General features: G+C 34.0%; 1 protein-coding gene across 1 annotated transcript; it reads left to right on the top strand.

The window, feature by feature from the left end:
• Window positions 1–1,523: 1,523 nt before the first annotated feature.
• Window positions 1,524–17,394, top strand: LOC143242354 (synaptic vesicle glycoprotein 2C-like). The gene is made up of 4 exons (XM_076485710.1): window positions 1,524–1,795; window positions 10,220–10,430; window positions 14,364–14,511; window positions 17,210–17,394. The coding sequence occupies exons 2-4, from the start codon at window positions 10,242–10,244 to the stop codon at window positions 17,392–17,394; spliced, it is 522 nt and encodes a 173-aa protein (XP_076341825.1). The 5' UTR covers window positions 1,524–1,795; window positions 10,220–10,241.
• The last annotated feature ends 4,725 nt before the right edge of the window (window positions 17,395–22,119 follow it).

Genomic DNA, 22,119 nt, shown 5'->3' with positions numbered 1-22,119 from the left:
AGTGTTTTCAGTACTATTACTCATTATTTATTGTTACAAACGCGTTTGTCCATTAGTGTTTTCAATGCTATTACTCATATATTAATTGTTATAAACACGTTTGTCCATTAGTGTTTTCAGTGCTATTACTCATATATTAATAGTTACAAACACGTTTGTCCATTAGTGTTTTCAGTGCTATTACTCATATATTAATAGTTACAAACACGTTTGTCCATTAGTGTTTTCAATGCTATTACTCATATACTAATAGTTACAAACACGTTTGTCCATTAGTGTTTTCAATGCTATTACTCATATATTAATTGTTATAAACACGTTTGTCCATTAGTGTTTTCAGTGCTATTACTCATATATTAATAGTTACAAACACGTTTGTCCATTAGTGTTTTCAATGCTATTACTCATATATTAATTGTTATAAACACGTTTGTCCATTAGTGTTTTCAATGCTATTACTCATATATTAATTGTTATAAACACGTTTGTCCATTAGTGTTTTCAATGCTATTACTCATATATTAATTGTTATAAACACGTTTGTCCATTAGTGTTTTCAGTGCTATTACTCATATATTAATAGTTATAAACTCATATATTAATAGTTATAAACACGTTTGTCCATTAGTGTTTTCAGTGCTATTACGCATATATTAATAGTTATAAACACGTTTGTCCATTGGTGTTTTCAATGCTATTACTCATATATTAATAGTTACAAACACGTTTGTCCATTAGTGTTTTCAGTGCTATTACTCATATATTAATAGTTACAAACGCGTTTGTCCATTAGTGTTTTCAGTACTATTACTCATATATTAATAGTTACAAACGCGTTTGTCCATTAGTGTTTTCAATGCTATTACTCATATATTAATAGTTACAAACACGTTTGTCCATTAGTGTTTTCAATGCTATTACTCATATATTAATAGATACAAACGCGTTTGTCCATTAGTGTTTTTTGTCGTCATTTTACTCATATAGTCAGTTAACTCTTAGTTACTCATATATTAATAGTTACAAACACGTTTGTCCATTAGTGTTTTCAGTGCTATTACTCATATATTAATAGTTACAAACGCGTTTGTCCATTAGTGTTTTGTCGTCATTTTCCATATAGTTTAACTTTTAAACTTCAACTGTCCTAAGAGAAGAGAAACGAAGACAGATCGATTTCTGGTGCATGTTTGTGGTTAATATCTATCATTGTTTGTCGTTATTAATGTCTATCAAAGTTATCTAGATATCAATATTTCGTAACAATTATTTGTTCATCTCCATCCTCTGGACAGTAATATTATTGTACTTAGTCTTACAATGTTATATTTCCTAATAAAATCTTTTCGTTTCCCTAACGAGAACTAGCAGTGCACGGGTCTTTATTGTTTTTTTTTTGTCTGACAGTAAATCAATCGTTATAATGCACTATTGGACACGAACCAATCGGTGCGTAGAAATCTTCAGGCAAACATTACCACCAGGGGAAAGTCGAACGTCTTTCTATCAGCTGTCTGCTCCACTCTATTATACTTTACCTTCAGTACGTTTAGAAGTAAGAAGTATTGGAAGAGGGTGGCTGCTAACTGCGCTAGATAAACATTTTAGCTGTGACAGTAAGTGACTTTTTCGTGCTTTCCATTGTTTGATCTTTGAGGAAAAGAGTAATTATCTTCTCTCGCGACAAAACCTCTTCCTCCACTGTATGCGCTTCTATAACGAACCATGAGGCTCTATGGTACGGAACATGGCTGCCAAAAGAATCTCTAGCAAAATCGACGTAACAATTTTAAAGGTAAGATACACGTGTATTTTTGCCATTCCTACAAATATAACAATAGACAAAATACAGAGAAAGGATGGTCGTATATTTTAAACAAGGAGTAGGCTAATCAGTAGTTAGTACGTTATGAAAATAAAATCATACAATTACAGAAGAGAAGATCATAAAGAAACTAACAGAAAGTAGATTACAGACTAGGGTTAGTAAATATATAATAACCGACAAAACGTGCCTTACGAACTAGGGTTAGTAAATATATAATAACCAACAAAACGTGCATTACGAACTAGGGTTAGTAAATATATAATAATCAACAGAACGTGCATTACAGACAAGGGTTAGTAACTATATAATAACCGACAAAACGTGCCTTACGAACTAGGGTTAGTAAATATATAATAACCGACAAAACGTGCCTTACGAACTAGGGTTAGTAAATATATAATAACCGACAAAACGTGCCTTACGAACTAGGGTTAGTAAATATATAACAACCGACAAAACGTGCCTTACGAACTAGGGATAGTAAATATATAATAATCAACAGAACGTGCATTACAGACTAGGGTTAGTAACTATATAATAACGTACAGAACATGCATTGCAGACAAGTGTTGGTAAATATAGAATAACCAGCTGGTTGTACATTACAGACTAGGGTTAGTAAATATAGGACAACCAGCTGGGTTCTCCGCTGGTACAATAGTAAGTCTTCGAATTTACAACGCTAAAATCAGGGGTTCTATTCTCGTCGGTGGACTCAGCAGATAGCCAAATGTGGCTTTGCTATAAGAATACAAACACAAACAACCAGCTGGACGTACATTACATACTAGGGCTAGTAAATATAGAACAACCAACTGGACATAAAAAAGTAAAACAGTGCTACTGAGATTGTTGAAACGATCGAAGTAAAAGAGTGTTACTAATATTGTTGGAAGCATCCATTAAAAACTGTGCTTCTGAGATTGTTGGTAGGATCCATGTAAAACAGTGTTATTAAGATTGTTGGTAAAATCCAAATAAAACAGCGTTACAACAATTGTTGATAAGATCCAATTAAAATACTGTTACAAAGATTGTTGGAAGGATCCAAGTAAAACAGTATTACTGAGATTGTTGGTAAAATTCAAGTAAAATACTGTTACTTATATTATTGGTAGGATCCAAGTAAAACTGTATCACTACGATTGTGGGTACGATCCAAGTAAAACAATGTTATTGAAATTCTTGGTAGAATCCAAGTAAAATACTGTTACTTATATTATTGATAGGATCCAAGAAAAACAGTGTTACAAAGATTGTTGGTAAGATGCAAGTAAAACGGTATTATTAGGATGGCTAGTAGGATCCAAATAAAACAGTGCTAATAAAATTCTTGGTAGGATCCAAGTAAATCGGTGTTATTAAGATTGTTGTTAAATGCAAGTAAAACAGTATCAGTTAGATCTGGTAGAATCAAGTAAAATAATGTTACTAAGATTGTTGGTAGGATCCAAGTAAAACAATGTTACTACGATTATTGGTAGAGTACAAATAAAACAGTGTTACCAAGATTGTTGGTAGGATCTAAGTAAAACAATGTTACTACGATTATTGGTAGAGTCCAAATAAAACAGTGTTACTAAGATTGTTGGTAGGATCCAAGTAAAACAGTGTTACCAAGATTGTTTGAAGGATTCATGTTAAACATTGTTAGTGAGATTGTTGGTTATATTCAAGTAAAACAGTGTTTTTGATATTGTTGGTAAAATTCACATCAAATCAACTGTTGGTAAGATCCAAATAAAATAGTGTTACTGAGGTTGTTGATAGGATCCAAGTAAAACAGTATTACTAAGATTGTAGGTAGGATTCAAATAATACAGTTTTATTAGGATTTATAGCGTGATCCAATTAAAATTGTGTTACTAAGATTGTTTGTGGGATCCAAGTTAAACATAATTCCTGAGATTGTGGGTATGATCCAAGTAAGATAGTGTTACTGAGACTGTTGGTAGGACACAAGTAAAAGAGAGTTACTGAGATTGTTAGTAGGGTCCAAATGAAACAGTTTTACTGGGATTTTTGGAAAGATCCAACTAAAACATAATTCCAAAGATTGTGGGTATGATCCAAGTAAGATAGTGTTACTGAGATTGTTGGTAGGATCGAATTAAAACAGGGTTACTAATATAGCTGGTTAGATTCAAGTAGAACATTGTTATTGAGATTGTTGTTACGATCCAAGTGAAACAGTGTTAGTGAGATTGCTGGTAGGATGCTAATAAAACAGTGTTAATACTCTTGTTAGAAGGAATGTTTCTACGATTGGTTTTAGAATCCAAATAAAACAATGTTACTAATATTGTCAGTAGGATCCAAATTAAACAATATTATTAAAAGTGTTTGTAAACTAGTGATACTAAGATAGTGGGTGCGATCCAAGTAAAATAGTGATATTGAGATTGTTGGCAGAATCCACGTAAAGGATTGTTACTAACATTATTGGTAGATCGAAGTACAACATTGTTATTAAGATTGGTTTGTAGGATCCAAGTAAAACAGTGTTGCTAATATTGCTTTTCGGGTTCAAGTAAAACAGTGATACTGAGATTGTTGGTAGGATCCAAGTAAAACAATGTTGCTAATATTGCTTTTCGAGTTCAAGTAAAACAGTGATACTGAGATTGATGGTAGGAGCAAATAAAACAGTATTGCTAAGATTTTGGGTAGGTACCATGTAAAACAGTGTTACTAAGACTGTTGATAGGATGCAAGTAAATAATGTTATTAAGATTGTTTGTAGAATCCAAGAAAAACAGTGTTACTAAGGTTGTTGGTAGGATGCAAGTACAATAGTGTCACTGCGATAGTTGGCAGGATCTAAGAAAAGAGTTTTAATGAGATTGCTGGTAGGATGCAAGTAAGACAATGTTGCTACGATTGTGGTGAATATCCAAATAAAACATTGTTATTAATATTTTTTTAAATCCCAGTGAAACAGTGTCACTAAAATTGTAGGTTAGATCCAAGTAAAACAGTGTTACTGACATTGTTGTTAGGATCCAAATGAAACAGTGGTACAACGATTGTTTATTGAATCCAAAGAAATAGCTCTACTAAGATTGTTGGTAAGATCTAATTAAAACAGGGTTACTGAGATCGATGTTAGAATCAAGTAAAACAGTGTTACTGTGATTGTTGGTGGGATCCAAGTAAAACTGTTATTAAAATTGTTTGTAAGATCCAAATAAAAGTTTGTTACTTCGATTGTTGGTTGGATACAAATAATATAATGTTAATAAGATTGTTGTTAGGATCGAAGTAAAACAATGTTACTACGATTGTTGGTAGGATCCAAATGAAACAACGTTTCTATGATTTTTGGTAGCATCCAAGTAAAACTGTTACTAAGATTATTGGTAGAATCCAAGTAAAATAGTGTCTAAGATAGTTGGTAAGATGCAAATAAAACTGTATTTTGAAGATTTCTCGGAGGATCGAACTAAAATAGAGTCACTAAGATTATTGAATGGATCCATTTAAAACAGTGTTGGTGAGTTTGTTGATTAGATTCAAGTAAAATATTATTTTTCAGATTGTTGGTAAAATCCAAATGAAACTACAATTGTTGGTAGGATCCTAATAAGAGAGTGTTACTATGGTTGTTGGTAAATCCTAATAAAACAGTGTTACATAGATTGTTTATAGGATCTAAATAAAGTAGTGTTACTGAGATTGTTTTTGGGATGCAAGTAAAATGGTGTTACTAATATTGTAAGACAGTGTTACTAAGATTCTGGGTAGCATCCAAGTAAAACAGTATTTCTAAAATTGTTGGTAGGATCTAATTAAATTACTGTTACAATGATTGTTGGTAGAATCCAACTAAAATAGTATTACTCAGATTGTTGGTAAGATTCAACTAAAACAGTGTTACTGTGATTGTTGGAAGGATCCAAGTCAAATACTATTACTAATATTATTGGTAGGATGCAAGTTAAACAGTGTAACTATGATTGTTGGGTGGATCCAAGTAAAACAGTATTACTACAATTGTTAATATGATCCAAAAAACAGTGTTATTAAAATTGTAACTAAGATTAAATTAAAACAGTGTCACTACGATTGTTTCTAGGATCGAAATAAGACAGTGTTTCTAAGATTGTTGCCAAGATCCAAGTAAAAAAGAGTTACTTATCTTGTTGTTAGGATCCAAATAAAACAGTATTACTGAGATTTTTCGTAGGATGCAAGTAATCAACTGTTACTAATATTGTTGGTAGGATCTAAGTAAAATAGTATTACTAAGATTGTTCGTAAGATCCAAGAATAACAGTGCTAATAGGATTGTGGGTAGGATCCAAATAAAACAATGTTGCTAAGTTTGTTTCCAAGTAAAATAGTGTTACTAAGATAGTTTACAAGATCCAAGTATAACATTGTAATTAAGATAGATAGTATGGTCGAAGTAAAACAGAGTCACTAAGGTTGTTTATATGATCCAAGTAATATAGTTATAGTGACCTTGTTGGTTTTATGCAAGTAAAATGGTATTAGTAAGTTTGTGGGTCGGATCTAAGATTAAGATTTTTGTAAGGATTAAAGTTAAAAAAAATGTTTTCAGATTGTTGGAAGGATCGAAGTAAAACGGTGTTATTAATATTGTTGGAAGGATCGAAGTAAAACGGTGTTATTAATATTGTTGGAAGGATCCATGTAAAATAGTGTTATGAGACTGTTGCTAGGATGCAAGTGAAAGAGTGTTACTAATATTGTTGGTAGTATGCAAGTGAAATAGTGTTACTAAGATTCTTGGCATAGAAAACAGTATCACTAAGATTGTTAGTAAGATCCAAGTAAAACAATGTTACTAATATTGTTGGTAGTATGCAAGTGAAACAGTGTTACTAAGATTCTTGGCATAGAAAACAGTATTACTAAGATTGTTGGTAAGATCCAAGTAAAACAATGTTACTAATATTGTTGGTAGTATGCAAGTGAAACAGTGTTACTACGATTATTGTTAGGATCGAAATAAAACAGTTACTAACATTGTTGGTAGGATCCAAGTAAAATAGTATTACAATGATTGTAGGTAGGATTTAATTAAAACAGTGTTACTAGGATTGTGGGTAGGAACCGAAGAAAAACATTGTTATTAAGATTGTTGGTAGGATCGAAGTAAAACATTGTTATTAATTTTGTTGGTAGGATCACCTAAAATCGTGTTACTGAGATTATTGGTGGGATCCAAACAAAACAGTGTTACAAAGATTGTTTGAAGGATCTATGTAAAACTGTTACTGAGATTGTTGGTAAGATCCAAATAAAACAGGTTACTGAGACTGTTGGTAAGATGCAAGTGAAATAGTATTAGTAAGATTGCTGGTATGATCCATGTAAAACTTGGATTGTCTGTAAGATCTTATTAAAACAGTGAAATTGTTAGTAGGATACAAGTAAAACAATATGACTATGATTATTGGTAGGATCCAAATAAACCAGTGTTGCCTAGATTGTTGGTAGGATCGAAGTAAAACAGCATTACTAAGATTGTGGGTAGGAATCCAAGTAAAATAATGTTGCTACGATTTATATTCGGATCTAAATAAAACAGTGTTTTTAAGATTGTTTGTAAGATGCAAGTAGAAAACTATTACTACGATTGTTGGTATGATCAAAATGAAACAGTATTAGTGAGATTGTAGATAAGATGCAAGTATAACTGTATTACTAAGGTATCTGGTTGGATCCTAGTGAAAAAAATTACGAATATTGTTGGTGGGAGTCATGTAAAGCAGTGTTACTAATGTTGTTGGTAGTATCCAAGTAAAATATTGTTATTAAGGTTGTTGGTAGGATCCAAGTAAAACAGTGCTACTAAGTTTTTAGTAGGATGCAACTAAAACAATATTACTTAGATTGTATGTAGGATCAAAGTAAAATATTGTTTGTGTTATTGTGGGTAGGATCTGAGTAAACAGTGTAACAAAGATTGTTGAAAGGATCCAAGTAAAACAGTGTTAGTTAGATTGCTTGCAGGATTCAAGTAGAACAATGTTGCTATGATTGTTGGTAGGATCCAAGTAAAATTGTGTGACTATGATTGTTGGTACGATCCAAGTACAACAGTTTTACCAAGGTTTTAGGTAGAATCCACGTAAAATAGTGTTAGTGACATTGTGTGTAGGTTCCAAGTGAAACAGTGTTCCTAACACTGTTAGTGGGATCGAAGTAACACATTGTTATTAAAATTGTTAGTGGGATCCCACTAAAATAGTTTTAGCAGGATTGTTGGTAGGATTCTAGTAAAATTGTGTTACTAAGATTGTGGGTAGGAATCGAATTAAAACAATGTTGCTATGATTCTTGGTAGAATTTAGATAAAACAGTGTTACTAAGATTGTTGGGAGGATCCAAGCAAAACAGTGCTACTAAAATTTTTGGTAAGATGCAAGTAGTAAAGTATTACTAAGATTGTTGGTAGGATCCAAATAGAACAGTATTACTAAGATTGCTTGTAGGATCCAAATAGAACACTATTACTAAGATTGTTGGTAGGATCCAAATAGAACAGTATTACTAAGATTGCTTGTAGGATCCTTGTAAATAGTGTTACTACGATTGTTGGTAGGATCCAAGTAAAACAGTGTTAGTAATATTGTTGGTAGGATCCAAATAAAATATTTATATTAATGTTGTTGGTAGGATCCAACTAAAACAGCTTTACTAAGATTGTGGGTAGGATCCGAGTGAAACAATGTTACTAAACTTGTTGGTAGGATCTAAGTAGTCCAGCTGTAGTCCATGTAGTCGAACAGGAATGGTAGTCTAGTAGTATCCTGTACAGGTCCACTCTGTTAATGTCCATGTGATGTAAGACGTAACCTGATAATTTTGAAAACTGAGATTATGTACATAATATTGTGAGCAATCAGTGGAGTTAAGAGACAAAAATAGTTTATTAACAAATACTTATCACTTGTTCATCCTGTCTTTCATAAAAGCCTGAAATGAAATATGTGTTCAGACCAGAAAGTGTAGCCTGACAATTAATTTTAAAGATAGGTTAATGCTCTTGAGGATAGTATCAGATAGTTGGTTGGATCCAAGTAGTCTAGCTGAAGACCATGTAGTGAACTAGGAATATTAGCTACTACCATGTGCAAGTCCACTCTGTGATGAACGATGAACAATTGGTTATTTTTATATTTTATTATTTCGTTACGTTAGGCAGTTGTATATTTTATTATATTAGAATGTCTTCAGTGGTAGAAAGCTGGGGGTATTTGGATAACCAACGGTAGTAGAATTATCGAGTATCCCTGGACATTAACAAAAATAACTAATAGAGTATCCCTGGACATTAACAAAAATAACTAGAATTTTTCCTCTGGATTGTACTGCAAATAACATTGAAATCTAGTTTATCGTACGACTAGGCAAGATGATGATCTCTTCCATGTAGACAGTTATGCTTGTTAGGGCAGTTAGTTATAGGACAAGAGTTGTAGATGAAACATGTTTCACATCGAAGTGACTCTTTAGGTAGTGACCCAAAATTCTCAACTCGATGTAGTTGGAAAACATTACCCACAACTTCAGTATTATTGGTGGGAATCTTCATCTTGTTTATTGTGAGTTCCGCCATTACAAAACACCACACCCACATTTCATCATTATACTAGGCCTTCTCTTATTCTATTGCCCACGATGAAATTCACAAAGACTGGTGTAACTGTGCGACAAGTCTTAAATAGAACCTATTTATCTTTAATATTTTAATTGACTTATCTGGTTGAATAACTAACTAGTTTGGTGTATCGGTTAATAGGATTGTTTCTGATGATTGTGTGATTTATCTATAAAAGTCTAATTTAATATTTTAATTGACTTATCTGGTTGAATAACAAACTCACTTGGTGTGTCGGTTAATAGACTTGTTTCTGATGATTTATCTGTAAAAGTCTAGTTTATTTTATCGCCCTTACGTCTTTCACTTTATTTATTCAATGATACAGTTTGAAAACTAATAGACATTTCAAACATTGTAGTATATACTCCACCACTAAATGGTTTCTCCATTTGGGGTTAGTGAAGAGAGGTAGAAACTATCGAAAACCATCTTACTGAGTCGTAGACTAAATAACAGATTTGGTTTCACTTAGTTTTCATGCTATTACTTCATCTACTGACTTTAATAATAATTTAATCAATTATGTTGGTGCTAACGCAATCACTGGCCATGGTGTAGGACATTTTGAAAATTTCTACATAAGGCAGAAACACTTTCTACTTTCTGGGCCAACACAACCCCAGAAGTTTCCTAGTTACTACAGCTGTTTGGTATTGGTTATATCACCCGTCCAAGACGTTAATCTGATATAATAGTTAACAGTTTTACTTCTTGATATTAATTCTATTGATCTCTATGTTTTGTTTTGTTTTCAGATAGTCTCTCTCTAACCTTACAATGGCCCGATCTTTATCAGAAGACTCGGAATGTCTGTCCCTTGTTACTCGAGAAGCCCCCGCTCCTAGCTCCTACACCGAGGAGCTAGACCGATCTGAAGTGGACCCTCATGCAGTTCTTAAGGAGACGGACTATGTGAACGTCGATGTGTCAGTTTTATCTCAGTTCCACGAAGATGCCATTTCGCAGGTAAATATGAAACAACCAATCAAATAATAATAACTATGTTGTTTATCATCACTTCATGTGAACATCTGTACTTCTTACGGTACATTAGCTAGTTGTACATTTCATTATGTCGTTACACTAGCTAGTTGTATATTTCATTATGTCGTTATACTAGCTAGTTGTACATTTCATTATGTCGTTACACTAGCTAGTTGTATATTTCATTATGTCGTTACACTAGCTAGTTGTACATTTCATTATGTCGTTACACTAGCTAGTTGTATATTTCATTATTTTGTTACACTAGCTAGTTCTATATTTCATTATGTCGTTACACTAGCTAGTTGTATATTTCATTATTTCGTTACACTAGTTAGTTGTATATTTCATTATTTCGTTACACTAGTTAGTTGTATATTTCATAATTTCGTTACACTAGCTAGTTGTATATGTCATTATTTCGTTATAATGATTGGTATTGTATTTCATTACTTTGTTAAACTGACTGGTTGTTTATTTCATTATTTCGTTACATTTACTGGTTGTATATTTTATTATTTTGTTACATTTACTGGTTGTATATTTTATTATTTTGTTACATTTACTGATTGTATATTTCATTATTTCGTTACATTTACTGGTTGTATATTTTATTATTTTGTTACATTTACTGGTTGTATATTTCATTATTTCGTTACACTGAGGGGCTGAATATTTCATTATTTCGTTACATTAGCTAGTTGTATATTTCATTATTTCGTTACGCTGTCTCGTTGTATATTTTAACACTAGCATAATTTGAGGTGAGCTGTAGAAACTATAATTTGAGGTGAGCTGGAGAAACAACTGTAATTTGAGGTGAGCTGTAGAAATAACTATAATTTGAGGTGAGCTGTAGAAATAACTGTAATTTGAGGTGAGCTGTAGAAATAACTATAATTTGAGGTGAGCTGTAGAAATAACTGTAATTTGAGGTGAGGTGTAAAAAAACTAATTTGAAGTTAGCTGTTGAAACAACTGTACTTTTAAGTGAGCTGTTATAACAGCTGTAATTATATGAGCCGTAGAAACAACTGTAATTTCAAGTGAGCTCTGGAAACAACTGTAATTTTAGGTAAAGTGTAGAAACCACTGTAATTGAGTTGAGCTGTAGAAACCACTGTAATTGAGGTGAGATGTAGAAACCACTGTAATTGAAGTGAGATGTAGAAACCACTGTAATTGAGGTGAGATGTAGAAACCACTGTAATTGAGGTGAGATGTAGAAACCACTGTAATTGAGGTGAGCTGTAGAAACCACTGTAATTGAGGTGAGATGTAGAAACCACTGTAATTGAAGTGAGATGTAGAAACCACTGTAATTGAGGTGAGATGTAGAAACCACTGTAATTGAGGTGACATGTAGAAACCACTGTAATTGAGGTGAGCTGTAGAAACCACTGTAATTGAAGTGAGATGTAGAAACCACTGTAATTGAGGTGAGCTGTAGAAACCACTGTATTTGAGGTGAGATGTAGAAATGTAATTTTCTGATGTTTAAAACTTTGTTTCCAAGTGAGTAGTTGAACAGTTAATCCTCTGGTGTGCATCATGATATACAAGGAAAGCACATCCATATGTTCTCAAGCTTCCAGGTAACAGTCGAAATAAACCGTGTTATTTTTATCCTATATTCAATATTGTTACTTCTAAGTAACGTTTACAACTTACCTAAATATATTTCACAAAAGAAGTTTTTCTTTTCAGCTTGCTTACTTCTCTTTGTTGGGTTTTTTGTCTTTTAGACCAGGGAGGGTCAGGTTCGCTTGGGCCTTTTCCTTCCGTCTGTTGTATTAATTTGTGTTGATGGTATTACATGAGGGTCGAAGTAAACTACACTTGCTCCAATGGGCAAATGTCCATGTACGTATCGCTTCTTTAATCAGTAACATTCGTCATGAAAATAAAACCCTTTCTTAAGTGTTGAAATATTGACGTGACACTGATGTAGACTTTGTGGTTTAGTTATTGGTGGCCTAATTAAATGTATATTCCTACGATAAATATTAACAGAGGAGAGGTACTTAGGTCCATTTTCATTGTGTATGTAGTATTTACTTCACATGCAATCGTATTTTGCCAATTTTTGTGAAAGTAATGTGGAGAGTTATGCCGGGGTCTATCGGCAGTAGTTTGTATATTTGTATATTACTTTTGATGAGGTACTGCCAGAGACTTTGTATGCTGTAGTAATTATTGAGTTTTGATTGTATTTTGTACTATGATTGACCATGCATATTCTATTTTTGGTCTTATGAATGTTTAGTTGATTTTAATTATATTGTGTGGTAAGTTTCCTTGGTTTTACCGTTTAAACTTGCATAATTTGTACGTTTCCAAGTTCTGGTAAGTATATTATTTGTGTGTTTAAATCACATTAGCTTCGTTAAACCTATGAATTTTACTGAAGATGATATTGCACTATAGATCTAATTTAAGTAATTCAGACAAAACGTTTCCCGCCGTATTTTCATAATGTGTTCAGTAAAAACAAATAAGTTATAATGATAAAATGCGGGGTTTAGTCCCTGTGGTGGGCACAGCACGGATAGCCTACTGTACAATTTGTACTCAAACAAACATGTTTTTAACAACGTTTGTTTGTTTGTTTTAAATTTCGCGCAAAGCTACACAAGGGCTATCTGCGCTAGCCGTCCCTAATTTAACAGTTTAAGACTAGAGGGAAGGCAGCTGGTCATCACCATCCACCGCCAACTCATAGACTACTGTTTGACCAACGATTAGTGGGATTGACTGTTACATTATAACGCTCCCACAGCTGAAAGGGCGAGCATGATTGGCGTGACGGGGATTCGAATCTGCGACCCTCAGATTACAATTGTGTGCCTTAACCATCTGGCCATATCGAGAATATTTGGATAATATCAAAACCACTCAATAAATGGTTTTGTTAAATCATCAATTAGTTGTCTGTGTTATTTTTTAACTTTACTATTAACAGGAACTATTTTCAGAATTCAGTTAAATTCTATGTGTATCTCTTGACATACTCTAATGGGTTTAACTTAGCGTCTATTGTAAGAAAAATATTGGTTTTAAAGATAATTTGTTGAAACGGAGAATCGATAATATATTAATTTTACAAACACTGTGTAAACGGAAAAGATCGCTTTGTTGCTGGATGACATAGCCAGTCATTTTCTCCTTTGGTTCACTGTTCATACCAGCAGTCACGTACAAGTGATGCCATAAAGGTCACAATATTTATCTGAGATAGTCATTATAGTAAGGCATCCTACGTAAATTTGTTTTATTGTTGTTGGCTTTCATTTTCATTTATGTACATAAGTCGGAGTTATAATTCTTTCCAATAATCAAATTACAGTTCATTCATAAAAAGATATCTTAATTTTTACAAATAACCCCCTCGGACAATATTCATACTAAAACACTACTGCATTAGAATATTTCCCGCTACCAAAAATGGACAAAAAATTAGAATAAACAAGAAGACATTGTGGGTAAAGATAGTGCAAAATAAACACGTAATAATTTATATGATACAAGAACTTATAATAACAATTAACTGATATGTTAGGGCTTGTCAAATGTTTCAAATCTATTTCACTTTTTTGGTTAGCATCACGTATGGACTGTAGAATATTTGTGTTGGATAGCCATCTTTTTAATTTATCATATACTTTTGAGACACGAATTAACAACAGATTAAACACGTGTTTGAGAGTAGTTTTGAATTTCAACATCTATTTAAATATCTTCAATTCCAGAATTGTATAGATTATGGAATATTTTGGTATTTGTTACAAATAGGCTTAAGTGGTTCATAATTTACGTTCGATCTCACATAAATAAGCATTATGTTTTAATAGCTTTTCTGAAACCTTCAAATTCTCACGGTAATCATCTTTTTGTTTTCTCCGGTCATCTATTTAGGCAGGTTTCGGGAGGTTCCAGTGGTTGATGTTTTTTGTCACTGGATTAGGCCTAGCGGCAGATTCCATAGAAATTTTAGCTATCGCATACATACTTCCCAGCGCTGAGCAGGACCTCTGTATGGATTCTAGCCAAAAGGGGTGGTTGGGTAAGTGAGCAATTTTTATATCACAATAATTGAAATATATCTAGTATTAATTTTGTAATAGGTATTTAAAGTTTTCTAGACATTATTAAATAAAGTGTTCATATAGATGTGTACGTGTTTAGTTAGCGCGTGACTGTTTGTTGATCTTTCCTTCATCAAGATTGAAACATATGAAATGATAACACCAAATATTCTAGGGTGTAATTGTTCAGTAATAATAAAGGTGCTTACTAAAATTAGAATATCTGATAGATGTAGTCACTTGATAATATTAGAATATATGGTAGGTATTGTGACTGGACAATATCAGGATATATAGCAGATATAATCACTTGATAATATTAGAATATGAGGTAGATATAGTCATTGGCCAATATTAGGATATATTGTAGATATAGTCACTGAACAAACCAGTTCCCCATGTATATATTCCTGTATAGTGCTCTAGTATATATATTCATGTATGGTTCCTCTGATATATATTCCTGTACAGTCCCCTTGTTTATATTCCTGTACAGTCCCTAATATACATTCCTGTACTGGTCCTCTGGTATATATACCTGTACAGTCCCATGGTATATATTCCTGTTCTGATTTCCTGGTATACAGTGGAACCCCTCTAAGCAGCCACCCCTCAGATTCGGCCACCCCTTGAAAGCGGTCATTCAATCACAGTTCCTTTTTTGTTTACATAATCCCTAATTATATACAGTGGAGCCCCTCTAATCAGGCCAGTTTGTCTCAGTCCCGAAGGTGTCTGCTTTAAAGGGGTTCCACTGTATTTTTCTGTACAGTCCCCTAGTTTGTATTCCTCATAAACCACACTCAAAGGACTGGCAGTTAATAAACATCTTTGAACTTGAACCTAAAATAAAACTGAGTTATCTATATTATGTTGTACAGTTTTTAACGTCGTTGTGTGAGATATTTATTATTATTTTGTTCATGTTTGGATTGTGTTTTGAAGTTTCAGAAGTTTGTAATATGTGAAGAAATAATATGAAAGTACATTTCAAACAAACATTATTTCTTTATAAGTTACAAGTTCACGATGTTCTCTGACTTATTTTCAACTTTAATACCAAGTTCTAACACTGAAAAACAACCTAATTTCAAAGGTTAGATTTCTAAGATAATATCTAATCACTGAATGAAATTGCTATCCATGTAAAAACAATACGGATTCAAACAGAAATTAGACTTTTGTCTAATAAAACTGTATGTTATCAAACCTATATATACTTGATGACGAGAAACCCACTTGAAATAAAAATATATCTCAGAACGGCTGGTATGGGTATTAACGTTGTTCTCTCCTTATCAATAAAAGTGTCAATACCCATACCAGCCGTTCTGAGATATATAAAACGAAATATGGAATTGCAGAGAAGAAAGACAATATTTTCCTTTAAAATAACGTTCAAGGAAATCCTTAAAGTATCCCTAATACGAAATTAGAAATATTACCGCTACTTCACAACAATGAAAACGATTGTAAATCCAACAGTAGCTTCTCGCGCTCAGTCTAAATTGTTTGTTTTGTTTTTTGAATTTCGCACAAAGCTACTCGAGGGCTATCTGTGCTAGCCGTCCCTAATTTAGCAGTGTAAGACTAGAGGGCAGGCAGCTAGTCATCACCACCCACCTCCAACTCTTGGGCTACTCTTTTACCAACGAATAGTGGGATTGACCGTCACTTATAACGACCCCACGGCTGAAAGGGCGAGCATGTTTGGTGCGACGGGGATGCGAACCCGCGACCCTCAGATTGCGAGTGGCACGCCTTAACACGCTTGGCCATGCCGGGCCCAGTCTAAATTATTCGAAATCAAAGTTTGCGTGAGATAATATTTCACATCTAATCATCTTTATCCATAACTTCTGATTGTTCTTCACAATTTAACTTTCAAACAACTTGTGTTGGCTGCTAAGCGATAGTGCTAATATCAATATAAAAAAGACTTCCTAAAATGCATTCCGCTTAAATATAATTGTTTAATGAGCCATTTCGCCTTTTCTTTTTTAACCCAGAGAAAACCGATACGATAGCTTATCTAATTTAGTCAACCACGTAAACCAACAGCCGTAAAAAAATAGGCCTGCTAATTTAAAGTGTTTATATATTATATTACATACACACACATAATAATCACTAGAACTACATTTATCTCTAAAAATAACCATTGTAATTGTATTGTTGTTATAGAACTACAGTAGTTTTCATAATCTGTAATATCAGTTTTAAACATCATTTACAAGTTTCTCAATGCACCATAATAAAACAATTAGTTTCCAAAAATACAATACTCATTATTACCACCAGAGGGATATATTACAATAATATTACGAAACTTTACATAAAATAATTATTGTTGCTGTTGTTTGTTGAGTTAAGCACAAAGCTATCTGTGCAGTGGGCTATCTGTGGTATCGAAATTCGGATTTTAGCGAATTAAGTTCCCAGACGTACCGATGAGCCACTGGGGTGGGCTAAAATAATTAACCCTAAATCTAATTCATAATTATTCTTATGTGATTCAGATAGATTAGTAGTATAATGTCAAACATCAGATTCAACTCGTAATGATCTCAGTAGGGCTCAGAAGATCAAAGGATGAAATTGTGAGTTCCAGGAGAATTTTACTCCTGGTTCAGATAGATTAGCAGGTTAATATCTAACTCGTAAATGATTTTGTAGGTGGTATTTCGTTTGTTGGAATGATGATTGGAGGCTTGGTTTGGGGCAGTTTGGCAGATAAGATCGGACGTCGACGAACTTTGTTATCATCGCTCACCACAAATGCAGTGTTTTCTATAATCACGGCGTTTATGCCCACCTATGGTCTTTTCATGGTGACACGGCTTTGCAGTGGCATTGGGTAAGTTTTTTCTAAATAGCAAGTGTACGTGAATGTCCTACTGAAAAGAAAATGTTTGTATTCTGAGACAAAGTTTAAAAAAACATAATATACTTTTACCTGGCAATATTTGAGCAATACATGAATCTTTGGAATTATCTGAAAACAATAAAATATAAAATCAAGTTTAAATATTTTGCCAGAAATTTAAAAAAGCTTTATAGACGTTTTTACTTTAGCATCCAATGTGCAAAATATCCAACACAGCATTAATTTTACGTTGTCTTCTATAGGAAATTAGGCTGAGATTAGAAGAGATCTGTAAATTACACTTAGTTTAGAAGTACAGACGGAGAGATGGTGAATTAGACCTAATTAAAAATATGGTGATAAACTAGGTTTAATTAAAGAGAGTGTTGGGTTAACTGGGTTTAATTAAAGAGAGTGGTGGGTTAACTAGATTTAATTAAAGAGAGTGGTGGGTTACCTGGATTTAATTAAAGAGAGTGATGGGTAAGCTGGGTTTAATTAAAGAGAGTGGTGGGTAAGCTGGGTTTAATTAAAGAGAATGGTGGGTAAACTGGGTTTAATTAAAGAGAATGGTGGGTTAACTGGGTTTAATTAAAGAGAGTGGTGGGTTACCTGGATTTAATTAAAGAGAAGTGGTGGGTAAGCTAGGTTTAATTAAAGAGTGGTGGGTAAGCTGAGGTTTAATTAAAAGAAAATGGTGGGTAAGCTAGGTTTAATTAAAGAGAATGGTGGGTAAAGCTAGGTTTAATTAAAGAGAATGGTGGGTAAACTAGGTTTAATTAAAAAGTGGTGGGTGGTGGGTAACAGAGAATGGTGGCTAGGTTTAATTAAAGAGAATGGTGGGTAAACTAGGTTTAATTAAAGAGAATGGTGGGTAAGCTAGGTTTAATTAAAGAGAGTGGTGGGTAAACTGGGTTTAATTAACAGAGAATGGCAAAATGGGGTAGGAGAGTGGTGGGTAGGTTTAATTAAAGAGAATGGTGGGTAAGCTAGGTTTAATTAAAGAGAATGGTGGGTAAGCTAGGTTTAATTAAAGAGAGTGGTGGGTAAACTGGGTTTAATTAAAGAGAGTGGTTGGTAAAATGGGCTTCCTTTAGGAGAGTGGCTATAAATGATCATATCAATGATCTATACGTCGTAAGAGCTGTAGTCTGTAACAAGATAACACTTATAATCAGTAAATAAGTTCAAAAATTAAAATATATATAACTTGTTTTGTTACTACAATCAAGAACAAATATATTCCAGACTAAATCAGAAAGTATCAATTTTTAAACTTTAAATTATCAACAGATCGAAATGACTCAACGTAGCCTGTTTTGTTTCCTTCGAAGTTGGCTACAAGGTAGACTGCAGCTGACGACGTAACCATTAAAATAAAGAGAACTCGTTTGTGCAAATGACAGGTGCTGTTCGTAGACGATGTTCGATTTTCAAGCAGAACATCGTGTGTCTATAATAAATAACACTGCACAACAAAGTTTTTGCTTCTTGAACACTGTTGGGTGTTCCTTATCGATTTTTTGGCTGCTGATCACGAAAATCACATCCAAATTTGCCCATCTCTTACCGTTTCATCGAAATCTTCAATTTTATCATTTTTTTCTTATGTTTGTGTCCAAAAATTTTCGTTTCTGTAAGAGACCTATAAACAATGTTTTGTGCAGTCTGGGCATGTCCAGGCATGAAATCAGGCCAGGTTGGAAGCTGTTCTGTGGAAGTACGCAGCCCGGGCATGCCTGGGCAGGCTTGAGCCAGCTTGACACTGTCTTAGCAGGCTATAAAAAGTGACTTGCATTCACAGATGTTGCTCATTGGATTAATATAGACTTTATAGTGTGTACGTATTGTTTTAAAATATAGCATTGCTTCAGTAGCACTGTAATAAGTAAGTTAGATGTTATAGACGTTTTACAGAACTATTGGTGTCGGTCAGTATGTCTTGCCAATGTCGTAACAGCCGCGATACAGTCTGCTATATTTGTGGCGAGTACACGCTTGTTCATCAGAGACGCTCAAAGACTTCTCTTGTGAAGAAAGCATATCATCTGTACTTTGGCTGTAAAATTGGTGATCAAGACCAGGAATGGGCACCTCACTTTTGTTGTACAACATGTGCTGTCTGTCTGAGAGCTTGGCTCAGAGGCACTTGAAAAACAATGCCGTTTACTGTCTCCATGATATGACGAGAACAGAAAGAACATGTGACGGGCTGTTACTTCTGTTTGACTAATGTGTCTGGTTTCTCTGCCAAAAACAAGAAGTCAACTGAATACCCTAATCTGCCTTCAGCAATGAGACCCGTATCACATGACGACAGTTTCAAATTCCGAAACCACCAGAGGAATGGACCTTAGACGAACCAGATGAAGAAACTACAATGCAGGGAACTGATTGATCCAGATTTTGAACCGTGCTCCTCAGGTGATCCACATCTCATAACACAGTCAGTATTAAACGATCTGGTCAGAGATTTGGGTCTGTCAAAAGCAAAAGCCGAATTACTGGGTTCGAGACTGCAGGAATGGTGTTTGCTGTCACCAGGTACGAAAATTTCTGTTTTTCAAAGCCACCGAGATAATATAACCAAATTATTTACACAAGTTGACAGTCTCAGTTTCTGTGTTGACATCGAAGGATTGTTCTATGCTTTGGGTTGTGACCATGACCTGCTAGAGTGGCATCTCTTTATTGATTCATCAATGTTAAGTCTCAAAGTTGTTCTGTTACACAATGACAACGTTCACCCTTCAATACCACTTGGCTATGCAGCACACATGAAATAAAACCTACGAGAACATGGAAATGTTGCTGAAACACATCCAGTACAGCAAGTACAACTGGAATATCTGTGGAGATCTGAAAGTCGTTGCTCTGTTACTGGGACTGCAGCTTGACTATACAAAGTACTGTTGTTTCATCTGTGAATGAGACAGTCGTGCCAAAGAGTCACATTATTCTAGACAGAGCTGGCCACTCCGTAAAAGTTAGTTCCAGGACAGAAAAATGTGTCGCATGAATCGCTTGTCGACACGGCAAAGATTTTTTTGCCTCCTCTTTACATAAAATTGTGACTTATGAAGAATTTCGTGAAAGCAATAAACAAAGAAGACGAAGGTTTTCGTTATTTAAAACAGATGTTCCCAAGAATAACTGAGGCCAAGATCAAAGAAGGCATTTTTGTTGGCCCTCAGATCAGACACGTTATGAGTGACAAGCGGTTCGAAGATCTGTTAGTTGGGCCGGAAAAGATTGTCTGGAAAGCCTTCAAAGACGTTGTTGACAATTTTCTTGGCAATTACAGAGCCCCGCATTACATTCAGCTGGTAGACAAACTTATCAAAGCATACAAAACAATGAAGTGCAACATGTCACTCAAGATTCATTTCTTCCACTCACACTTGAATTGCTACAATGGAAAAACGATATCAGGGCAACTGGAATCCGTCAATGCTTGCTAATTACTGTTGGACACTGCAACGTGGTGCACCAGACATTGAAAACAAATCAGGAACAAAACACTTTTAATTATGTTAAACTTAATAGCGTATTAGAAACATAAACACAATTAAATACGTTATTGCCGGTAAACAGTTAACTGTCTATTTCTCAAAGTTCCTACGTGATGAAGCAAAACCAGAACTATATTTGTGCATACCCACCAGATACCTGTCACAATCAGCAAAACTTCAAAAAATTGTTGTGCAGTGTAATAGAGGGGTTTCCCAGTTTTAAAGTTGTGTGTGTCCCGGTCTTAGAAATCTGGTCACCCTATGAAAGAAGTACTGTAACTCTTAAAGGAAGTTTTAATTCAGCTCATAACTGTTTAAAGTCTTATCCATCAAGCTATAACTGTATTATCATTTCCAAACTGTCTCAGTAAAAATGTATTTAATAATACATACGGTGTGCTCACATGATTATCTCCTATGGACAGTTACTGACTTATTCAATACTACTTTCTAACACAGAGTTTGTAATATTTCTAATGAAATACAGTTTCTGTCAGTGTGGTAACATTGTATTATTTTAGCAATAGAATGTAATATATTATTTTAACAATAAAAAATACTCGTTTGTCTCTTGCATTAACGTTACCCCGATATCTATCTTAAATTCCTGTCTGGTAGCGACTGTTATGGAACTTCTAATTGTAGGTTTGAGAATCAGTTATGTCCACCCTGTCAAATGTTCTACTCAAACAACGCTTTTTAATTTATTTATTGTAGAAACTGGTGTGTAATAATAGAAAATTCACACTTTCATTTGTTTAACTTACTATAAAATTTGGAGCTCTTTTCATTTCTTATTGCTGTTTTATTTTAAAAGTGCAGTTTGCGAAACCTTCTAAAATATTTCGATGATAATTGAAACCATAACTAACACTAAACTGACCGTTTACTACTCTTTATAATTCAAAGGCATGTGCGCATGCGGCCGCCATTGCTTTGTGTTGAATTTTGACATTGCAGACAATAAAAATGGCTCAGAGCGACAGTCGTCCGTCTACGTCACAACCCGAGCGAACGAAGGGAACACAGTGCTGTGCCACTGACTGTTACACATGCTGTAACTAAGGGTCGAAAGCGGAAGGTGTGACATTCCACAAGTTAAGTGAGGAAAAACTGCCTATAATATATTAAGTTACAATAAGCGACATCTCCGTGGACACGGTGGCGACAAGAACTGGCGTGAATGTTAAAACCCAGTTTCAGAGAGA

The sequence above is a fragment of the Tachypleus tridentatus genome, unplaced genomic scaffold (assembly GCF_004210375.1).
Source record: "Tachypleus tridentatus isolate NWPU-2018 unplaced genomic scaffold, ASM421037v1 Hic_cluster_2, whole genome shotgun sequence".
NCBI classification, from domain to species: Eukaryota; Metazoa; Arthropoda; class Merostomata; order Xiphosura; family Limulidae; genus Tachypleus; species Tachypleus tridentatus.
Note: the sequence above shows the minus strand (reverse complement) of the source record. Positions and strands in the feature narration are given on the sequence as shown.

What these genes read in the sequence shown, in the direction of transcription:
- LOC143242354 (XM_076485710.1), top strand. Translation starts at nt 10,242, where the DNA reads ATGGCCCGATCTTTATCAGAAGACTCGGAATGTCTGTCCCTTGTTACT. An exon ending in ACGAAGATGCCATTTCGCAG is followed by an intron (nt 10,431 to 14,363) that starts GTAAATATGAAA and finishes TCATCTATTTAG; the next exon opens with GCAGGTTTCGGGAGGTTCCA. An exon ending in TAGCCAAAAGGGGTGGTTGG is followed by an intron (nt 14,512 to 17,209) that starts GTAAGTGAGCAA and finishes ATGATTTTGTAG; the next exon opens with GTGGTATTTCGTTTGTTGGA.